Source organism: Nicotiana tabacum, chromosome 12 (assembly GCF_000715075.1).
Source record: "Nicotiana tabacum cultivar K326 chromosome 12, ASM71507v2, whole genome shotgun sequence".
NCBI classification, from domain to species: Eukaryota; Viridiplantae; Streptophyta; class Magnoliopsida; order Solanales; family Solanaceae; genus Nicotiana; species Nicotiana tabacum.
The window spans coordinates 86,382,326-86,396,732 of record NC_134091.1 but is presented as its reverse complement, the minus strand read 5'-3'; the positions used below and the strand labels follow the sequence as shown (position 1 = coordinate 86,396,732).

The window sequence follows — 14,407 nt, the reverse complement described above, 5'->3', positions numbered from 1 at the left end:
AAAATCTGAATGTCTTTAATTCCTGCACTTTACTTCTGCTTTCAGTTATATTCTGTCTTTATTTTCAGTCGACTAATTGGTAAACTAGTCAACTACTTAGAATACAAAAAGAAAAATTGACAATTCACCCCCCTTTTGTACTTTCAATTGGTATCAGAGCAAGTCTCACATATTTATCTTTTGCTTAACAGTTAGTGAGAAAAGATCATATCAAACCAAGTAACTATTGGAGCACTCTTTCAAGAAGGGACATCGCAAGTAAGGACACCATATTTCAATCGATAGCACTTCTCTCATTGGAAGGTGCGCATGAAATTTTATGCAAAGTCCTATGATGTCAAAGTATGGCGTGTTTTCAAAAAGGGAAACTATCCACTTCTAGCAGCAGGACAACCACCCGCTGATGCTGAAGATATAGATGTCTACTCTGACGACCAAATAGATGTTGTTCAAGTTAATGTTAAGGCACAAAACTTGGTCTATAATGCTATAAGTGGAGAAGAATATGAGAAAATTTCAAGCTATGATACCGCCAAGGAAATGTGGGACAAACTGAAAGTCACTTATGAAGGAACTAGCAAAGTGAAAGAAACACGGATAAATTTATTGGTTCACGACTATGAACTCTTCCTAATGAAAGAAGGTGAATCCATTGAGGAAATGTTTGCAAGATTCAGCAAAATCATTGGCGATCTAAAAGCCTTTGGTAAACAGTGGTGAGCAGGTTCAAAAAATTGTAAGAAGTTTAATTGCCTACCACATGGCAGACAAACGTAGTTGCACATGAATCTCAAGATTTGGATAAACTGTCATATGATGAACTACATGGAGATCTCATAGCATTTAAGAAAACACATCTCAAGAAAATGCGTCAGGAAGAGAAGAAAAAAATAACCGCTTTCAAAACTACAACTGAAGGACCTGAGAACGATATTGATGATGACGCAGAAGCTCTTGAAGAAGAAATTGCCATGGTGTCGAGAAATATGAATGGTTTGATGAGAAGATACAGTAACACAAAAAAGGGAAGGATGACATCTAAAAGATCCAGACAATACAATGAACAAGACAAAAATGATGGAAAATATTTTGAATGTGGAAGGTATGGCCATGTTCAAGCTGAATGTCCGGATCTTAAAACAAATGTCTCCAGAGAGTTCAATAAAAATAAATCATTCAGAAGATGGAGTGATGAAGATAGCTCTGAACATGAAGAAATAGCAAACCTGTATTTCATGACTATTTTGAAAAATGATACAAACAAATACTCTGGTTGTTGGACTGATGAAGATGCATCAGATGATGACTGCAAAGAAGATGCTGAAAATTGCTTCGTGGCACGAGGTGAAACAAGTGAGGTAAGAACCTATAATTGTGATAGATGTAACAAATTGCAGGATATTCTTGATCTTACCCTAAATGAGTCTCAAAAAATGCTAAATAAATTAAAAAGACTCAATAGAGAAAAGTAGGACTGGGAAATCAAACTTGAAGTCTGTGAAATCGAAAGAGACGTTCTTCAAGATGAGGTTCAGGAATTGCAATTGCAACTTAATGGCATGCGAAAATCCACCAATCACAGTTCTGTCAAATCTAACCAAGTGACTTATAAGTCAACTGAAAAAAGACCTGTAGAACTGAGTCCACAATAACTAATACCAGTGGTAGATCAAAAACTGGATCAACCCCATGTGTGTCATTACTATAACAATTCTGGACATAAATATTCCTTCTGTAGATTTTATAAATCTAATGTTTCAGAATAGATTTGGAAACCCAAAAACAATCATGATCCTAGTAGAACTAACCAACAAGGACCCAAGCAAGCTTGGGTACCTAAAAGTAGGTGATAATTCTATTTTGCAGGAACGCCACCAAAAAGAGTCATAAAGGGAAATGGTATTTAGACAATGCGTGTTCCAGTCACATGACAGGTGATAAAAATCTGTTCAAAAAAGTCACAAAAATAAATGGAAAAAATATCAAATTTGATGATAATTCAAAAGGTAAGATTGTTGTTACTGGCACAGATCCATTCAACAATAACTGTGATATTACAGAAGTATAGCTTGTGGATGGACGCAACTACAATCTCTTGAGCATAAGTCAACTATGTGATTCTGGATATGAAGTTAAATTCAAGAAAACAGGGTGTACCATTGAAGATGAGTCAGGTAAAGTCATTCTGCAAGGAAAAAGGTATGAAAATTTATACATTCTAGATGGCATTGAAAACCTAGATGGTCATATTTGTTTGGCATCCATATCTGATGATCCATAGCTATGGCATAAAAAACTTGTCTATGCAAGCATGCATTTAGTTGAAAAGCTCTCCAAGCATGATCTGGTTATTGACCTTCACAAACTCAATTTTTCTAGAAATCATGTATGTGATGCATACCGGCTTGGCAAACAAACTAGAAACTTTTTCAAAGCAAAAGACATTGTGTCCACAACCAAGCCCCTACAATTACTTCACAAAGACTTGTTTGGACCTACTAGAACTGCTAGCATTTGAGGTAAATGATATGCTTTTGTTATTATTTATGATTACTCACGTTTTACATGGGTAATTTTCTAATCTCATAAAGATGAAGCTTTGAAACTTTTTGAGATTTTCTGCAAAAGAATTAAAATAGAAAAGGGGTATCTCATCTCAACCATACAAAGTGATCATGGTGGAGAATTTGAAAGCAGAGCCTTTGAAGAATTATTCAACGATCAAGGTTATACTTACAATTTCTCAGCTCCAAGATCACCCCAACAGAATGGGATAGTTGAGCGCAAGAATAGAACTCTGCAAAATATGGCCCGAACAATGATATTAGAACATTCATTGCCAAATCATTTTTGGGTAGAAGTAGTAAGCACAACATGTCATATCCTCAACAGATGTCTCATAAGACCCATCCTGAAGAAGACTCCATATGAACTATGGAAAGGTAAAAGGCCTAATATAGGCTACTTTTATCTGTTCGGAAGTAAATGTTTCATTCACAACAATGGTACGGACAACCTTGGAAAGTTTGATTCAAGGAGTGATGAAGGTATTTTTCTCGGTTATTCTATTAACAGTAGATCTTTTAGAGTTTACAACAAACGTACTTTATCTATAGAAGAATTAGTGCATGTTATATTTGATAACAATAACACTATGGCCGAAAAAGGAATCATTGCAAGTGATGAAGATATCAGTCCAGAAGCATCACAGACAAACAAGTCACAGAAGTCGACTGATAGTACAGACATAGTCACAGAGTCGACTAGTGAATATATTAGTAACCATATTGAACCACAAAAGGAGCCAACTACTCCAGCAGTTGGAACGTGACCAAATGAATGGAGAAGTGAACCAGAATATCCTCAGAAGTTTATCATAGGGGATCCAAACAAAGGAATGAAAACCAAGGAGCTCTCAAGAAAAAGGCAAACATTGCACTCTTTTCTCAAATCGAGCCAAAGAAGATTGATGAAGCCTTAAAAGACTCCAGCTGGGTACAAGCAATGCAGGATGAACTTGATCAGCTCGACAAGAATCAAGTCTGGGAACTGGTACCTAAGTCAGCAAATGCTACTGTTGTTGGAACCAAATGGGTGTTTAGAAACAAGTTAAATGAAGATGGAAGGGTAGTTAGAAATAAATCCCGATTAGTAGCTAAAGGCTACTCACAGCAGGAAGGAGTCGACTATGATGAAACTTTTACTCTGGTAGCACGGTTAGAATCAATTCGCATATTACTCACCATGCATCTTTTAAGGTTTTAAACTATTTCAAATGGATGTCAAAAGTGCTTTTTTAAACAGTTTTATTGATGAGGAGGTATATGTAAAACAACCTCCTAGTTTTAAAAACTCACAATTTCCTTACCATGTATATAAGTTATCTAAAGCTCTTTATGGACTCAAACAAGCCCCTCGAGCTTGGTATGAAAGGCTGAGTTCCTTCCTAACTGATCATGGGTTCACCAGAAGTAATGTAGATACTACTTTATTCATCAAACGATCCATTGAAGGTAATCTCACTATCCAAATCTACGTAGATTATATTATCTTTGGCAGCACTAATCTTTTCTTATGCAGGGATTTCTCAAATCTCATGCAGAGTGAGTTCGAAATGAGTATGATGGGAGAACTCACATTCTTCCTTGGACTCCAAATTCATCAGTTAGAAAGTGACATATTCATCTGCCAGACCAAGTATACAAAGGAACTAATTCAAAAGTTTGGAATGAGCTATGCCCAAGCAATTGGAACTCCTATGAGTCCTTCTACAAGTCTAGACAAGGATGAACAGGGAAACTTAGTAGACGAAACCAAGTATCGTGGAATGATTGGATCTTTACTATATCTAACTGCTAGTCGACCAGATATCAAGCTTAGTGTTTGTAAATGTGTCAGGTTTCAGTCAGCTCCTAAGGAGTCACACTTAACTGCAGTAAAGAAAATAATTCGCTATCTTATTGGAACCACCTCTTATGGACTATGGTATCCATGTTCTAACAATTTTAAACTTGAAGGATTTTCATATGCTAATCTTGCAGGTGACAAAGAAGACAGAAAAAGTACAAGTGAAACTTGTCAATTACTGGGAAAGGCATTAATCTCCTGGAACAATAAGAAACAGGGATCAATAGTTCTTTCTATAACTGAGGCAGAGTACATTGCAATTGGACAATGTTGTGCTCAATTACTATGGATGTCACATCAATTGGGTGACTATGAATTATTCTTTAAACCTATTCAAATATTTTTGTAATAATTCTAGTGTTATATGTCTATCTAAAAATTATGTGCATCATTCTAGAGCTAAGCATATTGATATAAATTATTATTTTATTAGAGACCATGTCCTTAATAGAAATATAGAATTATCATTTGTAAGTTCTATTGATCAATTGGCGGATATTTTTACAAAACCCCTGCTTGAGGATAGATTATTTGCATTACGAGACTTGCTTGGCATTATTTCCATTAACTCATAATCTTAGGACCTTTGTGATAATTTTTTATTTTGCCACCTCTTAATCTGCGTGTTTCCTTATGTGTGTAAGTAGCATCAATTATGTGTCTCTTAATTTTTCTTTTTCACGTCTTTTCAATACCTTTTCAGAGGGTAGTCAATCAACACATTGAATCACTAACACCCTTTCCTTCTGTATTCAACTGTCAGTTTTCACCTTTTTAAGTCTAGTTTCATCCACCAAACTCCCCCACATTGTTTTTGTCTACAAACCCCCGTTCTCAACCCTACAATGGCGAAAAACTCCAAAAATCCTTTTGCCTCAACCCGCAAAAGCACTCGTTCTCGAGCAAAACCCTATTCTCAACCTTACCAGTAAATCTAAGATCAAACCACTCCGAGGATTTTGCCTCTTCTCAGGACCTCTCAAATGATGCGTGTAGTCTTAATGAAAAAGCCCTAGGGAAACAACCTATGGAAGATATCCCTGAAACCTTCATACCCAAAAATCCAGAAACTGACCTCTCAAGTTCTCTCGAATCAGACCTGGATTTTTGGGACACACCCAACAGGGACATAGCCTTCAAAGACAAACCTGTAGCCCATGGCAGAGTCATTGATCTAAGTATCATGGAGAGCCTCAACTACAAGGTCAAGGAACTCTTCGACTTTCAGGGGTGGAAAAACTTTCTTTGCCTGCCTCTTCCAAAGGTATACGAGTCCCTTGTTAAAATGTTATATGCTAATCTTCACTCTAACAAACCTCATAAGTTAGAGTCTTTAGTTCTTGGCAAACGTATTGTGTTGGATTGAACTCTGTTTGGCTCTATTTTTCAGTGTAAGTATTATGGTTTCTCTATGTTGTTTAAGAATACTTGTCCTGAGGATTTTGAGATTTCTTTTGATCAAGCAAAAAGGTGTATAGCTGAGTTACCCTCTGATTCCCTTCCCAGTCAATTAGGACCCAGTGATGTCTGTTTCGAAACTCATGTCCTAGCACACATTGTAGAAACCACTCTTCTCCCAAGAATATGATCCTTCTCTACCTTTTCCCAATATGATACCTTCCTGGTCTACTGTATTCTAACTAAACATAAGGTCAAATTATCTTCTTGGGTCATCAATTTCATGATAGAGAGTGTCCATGGTCCTACGAGTCTTCCCTATAGTATGGTCATTACCCATCTGTTAAAAAGCCCACAACATATCTCTTGCCAACTATCCCTATGTCACTATCACTAAGTCTTATAACTCCAGAGCCTTTGCTAGCATGGGGTACTTTGCGATAAAAGGGACTTGGGTAAAGAAGCAAGATGGTGAAGCTAGGAATGCTCCTACAGACTCAGAAGCAAAAACATCTGTGTCTCTTCCCAGTGCAGGTGATCCGGATCTCTTGGAAAAGTTTGCCTCCATCAATGACAAATTAATTGTCATGGAAGACTCTCTAACCTCTATGCAAAGAACAATTGAAGATGTCAATGGAGTGTCAAATGAGATAGGCTTTGATGTGTCCAGGATCAGGGTGCAGATTCTCAAGACAGCTGAGAATGCAATAAAGGCTTTTAAGGAGGTGCACGACAGGACTGATGAGATCTCAGTTACAGTGAATGCAAGCTTCGAATGCCGCAAGGAGTCTATCTGCAATACCCTTACCTACTTTCTCCGTTGTTGATGCATGGTTGTTTAGAACAATTTCTTTTTGCTTATTTTGGGACTGATGTTTCAGTCATGGGTTGTACTGTTAAGACAATTACTTACTTTTGCTCTTGCATGCTGAATTAGATAACTATAGACTGGTAAAACTAACTTTTTGCTGATGCCAAAGGGGGAGAAATTAGCAGGTTCTTTTGTATTTTCTTGTGGTTGTCTTGTGTCCCCAGGAAAATTGCAGGTACATTACAGTGCAAAATTGAGGGGGAGACGACTACAACAACTGACATACAGGATGTCAAGCTGAGGGGGAGTTAACTAGAAACATCTGACAGGAAACACAAGTTGAGGGGAAGTCAACTAGAAACATTTGACAAGAAACACAAGTTGAGGGGGAGTCAACCACTACGAATGCAAAGTCGACTGATAAACAGGGAAGTAAACTGGTGTTATCATATTGTTATTTTGTTATCATCAAAAAAGGGGAGATTGTTAGATCTGCGTTTAATTTAATGATGCAAAATAACACATCTTTTATGTGCAGAAACACTCCTGAAGTAATGGAAAAGAAGTATCAAAGATTTGAGACAAAAAAGGACGGAGTAGCAGAAATTCGAAGGGAAAATCAATCAAGGATTTGATAGAAGATTAATGGGGGATATTATAGGAAGGACCTAAATTAAAGGAAGTCAAGATTGCGAAGCTATGCACCGAAGATTCCTCCATCAAAGGAAGACAATTAAGAGCCGAAATCAAGGGATATGAATTGATTCATCAAATAACGGGAATATCTGCTTAGAAAAGCAAAAGTCCAATCAAGACCACAAGTCAAGGCAAATCAATATAAGTAACATCTTATTCTTGAAAAAAATCACTCTATGATTCCTTTCAAGGATCAACTCCCTTGGGTTTGCAATCTCTCAAGATTCACGCCATTCAAGTGTGTGTGTGTGTATATATATATATATATATATATATATATATATATATATATATATATATATATATATATATATATATATCTGTACCGCATCTTGAAGATACATACTTTGATCATACCAACTCCGTACTCTTTATTCTACTCTAAAACAAGCATTGTAATCTTAAGCAAAGTTTACTCTGTAATCAGTAGAGAGAAGAAAGAGAGAAAAACATTGATGAGGCATTGTATCGAAAATATCAAGAGCGTACTTAGATTCAAAAGTGAGTTGGTGTTTGAAGAGAACATCAACACAATTGTATGGAACTATTCAAGGAGTTTTGAAGAGAGAACACCCTTGCAACTCAAGGGGACTATAGTTGGATTCACATTGAATCCGAACAAGTATAAAATCCAGGTGTCTTTAATTCCTGCACTTTACTTCTTCTTTCAGTTATATTCTATCTTTATTTTCAGTCGACTAATTGGTAAACTAGTCAACTACATAGAATACAAAAAGAAAAACTGGCAATTCACCCCCTGGTACTTTCAGTAAAGACTGTTGTTATGCGTGAGTGTAATAGCTATCCAAAATCTCTTTCGAATGCAAAAGCAGATCGATCGATTGGTGTTATGGCTGAAGGATTGAGTCTCTTAACAAGTTTAGGCATTGCCTAGACTTGGTTGATGTGTGCAGAATGGAAAGAGTCCTTGCAAGGGCTGAGGGCTACGCAGGGAGATGTAATTCCAATTGATAAAGAGAATTCAAGCCAAGAGGAAGATTTGTTAATTATGTCTTGAATTTATTTTCTCGTTTTTTAGAAGGAATAAAACCCATAATCCTTACACGTTTGAAAAACACATTGTTCTAATAGATTGGAAAAGGAAAACCTATTATCCTTGTAGAATTGGGAAAACTATTCTCTTATAGGTTTATGATTACTTGAGATTTATATATAGGGTTTGTAGGATGAGATTTTTCTTATTCATAGTGGAAAACTCTCTTTTTTGCCCCGAGAATGAGGCTTAGCTGAACCTCATTAAATCTTAGGGTGTGTTTGGTATGAAGAAAAATGTTTTTCATGGAAAATATTTTCCTAGAAAATGTTTTCATGAAAAATGAGTGGTTTTATTTTCTAGTATTTGGTTAGAGAGTAGTAAATATTCTTAATAAAAAGTAATTTTTTATGCTACTCTCCTCACCCCCCTCACCCTCCTCTCTTTCCCCCAGGCCTCTAAAAATTCACACAAACCCAAAGGAACTAATGTGCTGCTTTACTTTTTTACCCAAAAATAACGTTGAAATTTATGCTCAATAACTATAAAAAAAAAATACTCTTTTTTTGGTTGAAAAAGAAAGTACTCTTTCTAAAACATGAAAATAAAGTACTCATTTTATTGAAATAAAAGAAAATACTTTTTCTACATCATGAAAAGAAAATACTCATTTTGTTGAAATAAAAAAAAATACTTTTTTACATCATGAAAAGAAAGTATTTTTTTTGTTAAAATGAAAAAAATACTTTTTTATATCATGAAAAAAAAAATACTCATTTGTTGAAATGAAAAAAAAAACTATCTAAATTATGAAAAGAAAGTACTATTAATAATATTTTTATTTAGAGTGGGGGTGGGGTGGGAGTTGGGGTGGGGGTGGGGTGTGGGGATGAGGAATAGGGTGGGTAAGGTTGAGAAAGAGTTTTGAAAAATGATTTCTTTTTTTCTTGATAGGGAAAACATTTTCCTTTAATTTGAGGAAAATGAGTTCACGAAGAAAATATTTTCCTAAACATTTAGGCCAACCAAACATGGAAAAATTGGAAAAATATTTTCCGAAAAATATTTTCCTTCGTACCAAACACACCCTTAGTGTTATTTTTTTTATTTACTTTGTGTGTGATTATGTGTTAGTTAACTCACGAGCCACAATATATTTATTGGATAAGATAAACCAATAATTCACATTGGATTTTCCTTTCATAAAGATTACAGCTTGTTTTCCGACAAGTAAAGAAAGAGATAAATAGATAGTTAACCGGCAAGAATTGTGGCAATAGAGTATACTTTACCCTTCAAATAACCCCCTGCCCTTCCCGAAACGCTATTAACCAAGAAACTAAGCAAATAAAATTCAGTTCTTTTCACTTGCAACTGATCGATTGCTGGACCATAACTTACTGAACATTCTCTTAGGTCGACTAGGAAATATGCAGGAAGCTTTTATTCGTGAGGATGTCCCATTTCCATCAACATAATTTTCATCCAAATCTTCATTTTTCAGTGTTGAAAGCTTGCCTGAGGCACTCCACTGGTCATCTGCAGGTGTCATTTTGAACGATGCAGAAGTCTTTGATATGTCATCATGGTTAGCTAGAAGCGCTTTGATGTGGCTGGGGAGCTCAGTTATATGGCCACCGGACATGGTGGCTCGAGCTTGCTCGAAGAACAGAACTTGAACTACTACCCTTAATGGGAGCAATTCGTTTTGAGCTGCATGCATGCAGACTTCCATGGATAATTTCTTGCAGTCTAACATTCTGCACAAACGCTTTCTTTCATTCTTGTTCAGACCTGGATGCCCCTGCATTTTCATAGTAACAAGGGAAGAGTTTAACTACTGTACAATGATACGGTAAGAAAACAATTAAATCAAGATATATAACTACAAGTAATTAGAAAAAATAAGTGAAACATGTTAAAGGGAAGAGAAGACAAACCATTTTTAAATTACATTCGGTATGCTGCAAGTCTACACAAGTGTTAAATCAACAAAGGAATGGTCATCATTGTTCATGTTCAATTTCTTCACCAAAAAAAAAAAAAAGGATTTACATATACTATAACTATGCCTATTAAAAAACCAATGAATTCAACCTCCTGATTTTGACAGGATCTCTTGACTTGAGAAATTTCAGTGGTGAAGGGGTTGGTTATGTGCTAAAATGAAATTGGCCCACATTGTATCTTCTAACATCTAGGTTATCTTCAAATAGTACCTTTCTACTTCTATTTGAATTTCAGTTTCTGGAACTACAAGTAGACTTAATTATTCTTGAATTCTCGATTTTATAAATTAAAAATAAATTGAAAGAGATATGCATGATGTAATCTCGAATTTACCTTAAGATAGATGTCAATGGCTCTGTAAAGATCATCATGGTCGAGCCTAGCAAATTTTGGGATTGCTTCAGCAATGAAAATGAAATTTGACAGAGGCAACTTTTCCTCGCTGGCAATCTCTTGGAGATATCCATCCACAAGCTTAGCTACTTTAAGTTTAGAGCTATGTGATGCTGAAGATGATCTCCTGCTTTCCTGGAACTCAAGGTCAATGTTCTCGGCGGACCGAGATCTTCTTCTCACAAAATCCCCTTTCATTCTTGGAGGACTTGTTGGTGGACTCTGACCCTGTAACATGAACTGTTCTAATATGGTCATAACTATATCTACATCATAAATTGTATCACTTGTTTTTGATACACAAGGTATTAACAGATCACCAACTGTAGCATCCTCTAACTGAAGTCCAACTCTTGTTACCAATTCCATCTTTGATGATGAAGAAGCCTTTAAAATGTTTGCTGCTTTAAGCAATTTCAACAGAAAGCTACAAGAAGCAGCTCCTCTTTCAGTAGGCAATAAGCTTATAATTGATTCCAAAAGCAGCCTGTATTTCCCAATTGAATCTGAATCAGAGTGCTTAGACTCAAGGTTTGCATATTTTGATATGTGTGGTAGCCATCTAGAGGCGTAAATTCGCAATGCATCACCAATAAGACCAGCTGGTACTTTTACACCTGATTTGATGGCTATCATGGTTCTCCAATAGAGATCAATGCTCAATTCTGCTAAATCATCAGCCCACCAGTCCTTGGATAAAGGTTTATTATGCCTTAGGCTTTGTGATCCATTGCAAGAAATATCATCTCTTCTCGAGTAGCTATGTGACAAATTCATTTTGAGAGGATGGGCTAAAACCTTTGATGCAATGGCTTCAATACATGTGCTTGTTATGCCAAGGTCTTCGGACCATAAAGGAAATGCCTTGGTGCTCTGTAATGTCACAATTGAGTCTCTCCAACCTGAAAGAACACATGAATTGAGGAATACTTGGAGTTTACAAATTAAGTTTCCCTTTTCTACATCCTCTGTCATTTGTAGATATTCTGCTGCACAGCGTACTGAAACAATGTTGTGAGCACTGAGAGTGATTGTGATTCCATAGCAGAATTTAGCACACAACTCGAAGTCTTCTATGCCACATGGAAAATCTGGTAGCTGGACTATTTGGTGTTGAGAGGTTTTGTCAACGCACAGTCTCTGCAGCCTCAAGCACTTGGACAACAGGGGAAACTGTTTTTTTCAAGAAAATAGATTATGACAAGGTTTAAAAGATAAGAAAAGAAGAGAGTTGGGCAGAGAATTTAACCTTGTGAAGCAAATATCTGCTACCCTTTACTTGAACTATGAGATCACTTAAAATCTCTGAGGAGACTGATCTGTATCAAGTAAAGAAAAAGCTTGGTTACTCCATTATCTTTCTTTAATTCAGGATTAAGTAAAATTGAAGTTACCTAACAGCCTCGGTAGTGAAGAATGTGTCAGGCCGAGATCCTAGTTTCATAAACTTCATATCTGAGGTCTCTTTTTGTTTGTTAATTCAGCAAAATTTAGACCATAGCATAGTTAGAGAGACAAAACCATCTCCATGTTGAAAACTTCACTTTTTTCAGGACACCCCTACCTTGAAAAGATCCTCTTCCAGCTGCAAGCAGTAGATATTGTCGGAACGCAAAACAACTACTAACTATACTGACAAAATAATTGGTAACCAAAACAAGAAATTTTTTTAATCAACCCCCAAATAGTTTTAAAGGGGAACGGGAAAAAGGGAAGAGAAAAGGGCAGAGAACTGTGTAGGAGGAAGGCAGAATTAACGAAACAAAAGAGTTACTGAACTTCTGTATTTGTTGGTATCTTCCTAGCAGAGCCTCAATTTATATTAATCATAGCCAAAATGTCATGAACCAAGAATACCAAGGACTTCCAAATCCTTGTCCTGTCAGTCAAGTTCTCTACCCCATTTGATTTAGACATGCCAATTGCCAAGAGAAGAAGTAATGGCACTCAAAAATCTCATCAAGATCAAAGGATGATAGAAACACAAGTCAGTCAATTTTCTTAATAACCTAGAAGGACTTTCCTTTTCCCCTTTTTTTCTCAAGAGAAACGTAGAGCCACAAAAATATTTAGTTGTATATAAGAAAAAATTAACTTTAATTTAAAAAGGCGAAATCTGTTAGAAAAAGATTTTACACAAACTTGGAAATATTTCACGTTATTGTAGTACTCCCAAAGAACTATAATATCAGTTCTTGAAAATGTCTTGAGGTTTTTGTAACTTGAAGAGTTAGAGCCACTACCTTAACTTTGGACTTTGGTATCCTTCTGTTGCCAGCGTGCTAGCAATGAGAGAAAAAGCCACGCCCACTAGTGCCCTTCCTTCTCATCATTACCTCAACAACTTTTCTACTCCTAATTTACGCCCTTGGATTATTTTAGTCAAATTTAGGAAAAAGAATATAGAAACAAGTAATAATGATATAAATGGAAGACTGGGAGATATAAAATAAAGAAAAGAAATAATAGGATGTGTATCACCCTTAATGTTTGCTTTCATCAAGTCTAATTTAAGGGCCTCAAGTTCATGATATATGAATCAATAGTGATTTTCTTTATGGCTTTTAAAATATCAACACAAGCGGACCAGCAAGCATTTAAAGCAAGAAGGCCATAGCCAATGAATATAATTTGTTTATATTTGTAGGTGAAAAGTGGATGTTAGTTTTCCATGTGAAGAAAGGAAAGAAAAAAAAAGGAGTCTTTCGTCATAAATAAGTTGTGAGGCTAAAATGCATTTAAAGGTAGTTGAAAATGTTACTCAATTTTGTTTTCTGCATTGGATTCTTCTTAGAAAAAATTGCACACTTTCTTTTAAAATTTTATAATCTTTATATCAACAACGAATTCAATCAAATTGTGATGGTCTGATTGAACTTGTAGGGGTCCAATTGATACATGAATAAACCTAGGGTTGATAAAAATCGAATGGCATATTAGTATTTGGCGGTGGCAACAAGCTTTTATCTTCTTATGCATGCAATATCGGATTCAGCCACCAGTTTGGCTAACTGCAAAGCTAACTTTTATATCATTGGGGGCGAATTTGTTAGTATCATTATCAGTTATTTAAGTCTTCTAGTCTTATTCATTTAGTTATGTATGTTTTTAGACTTTAGTATACAAAATCTTGACTAGAAATGTCATCATTTCATCGGTGGCTTGTTAAGAATTGTTTCACGTTATGATTGAATTTTATGCTGGATAATAATTGAAATTATTGTTGTGTAAGACATAATTTCATATCACTCAAATGTGCCTATGAAAGATTCATGGATCAATTCAGGTTATGAAAATTATGTGTAAAATAATCTTTTGGTAATTTGAGATAAAAGCTACTATACCTTTGGGCTAAAGCTGCGGACCTGTTGTGTCTATCGATAACTAAAGAGAAGTTGACTCATAGATCGTCTTGGCTCAATCAATGTCTACTATGATCTAGCTAGGCACCGGATTTGAAGGTGTCATGGCTCTTTCAATGTCTGGCTAGGACCAGGATTCAACCATGTATTATCCCTGTCAGTGTCTGGCCAGGTCCACTACCCACCCACGAACTGGCTCAATCGCTGCCTGTTCGGTGAATGGACTATGGGGAATATCTGACATACGGGGTGTAGTAACTAGTACTATTTCTTCCATTTCAATTTGTTTGATACACTTCCAACAATCGAATCTTTAAGTTTTTAAAAATAATATTT

At 35.9% G+C, this 14,407-nt stretch overlaps 2 protein-coding genes across 2 annotated transcripts; one reads left to right on the top strand and one right to left on the bottom strand.

The window, feature by feature from the left end:
• Nucleotides 1-309: 309 nt before the first annotated feature.
• LOC142167252 (uncharacterized) lies at nt 310-720 on the top strand. Its single transcript, XM_075227412.1, has one exon. The coding sequence runs from the start codon at nt 310-312 to the stop codon at nt 718-720; it is 411 nt and encodes a 136-aa protein (XP_075083513.1).
• Nucleotides 721-9,462: 8,742 nt separating this feature from the next.
• Nucleotides 9,463-13,320, bottom strand: LOC107764007 (BTB/POZ domain-containing protein At1g67900). Its single transcript, XM_016582528.2, has 5 exons — nt 12,953-13,320; nt 12,104-12,294; nt 11,959-12,028; nt 10,650-11,882; nt 9,463-10,110 (listed from the first exon to the last, which is right to left on the bottom strand). The coding sequence occupies exons 2-5, from the start codon at nt 12,160-12,162 to the stop codon at nt 9,661-9,663; spliced, it is 1,812 nt and encodes a 603-aa protein (XP_016438014.1). The 5' UTR covers nt 12,163-12,294; nt 12,953-13,320; the 3' UTR covers nt 9,463-9,660.
• Nucleotides 13,321-14,407: the final 1,087 nt, after the last annotated feature.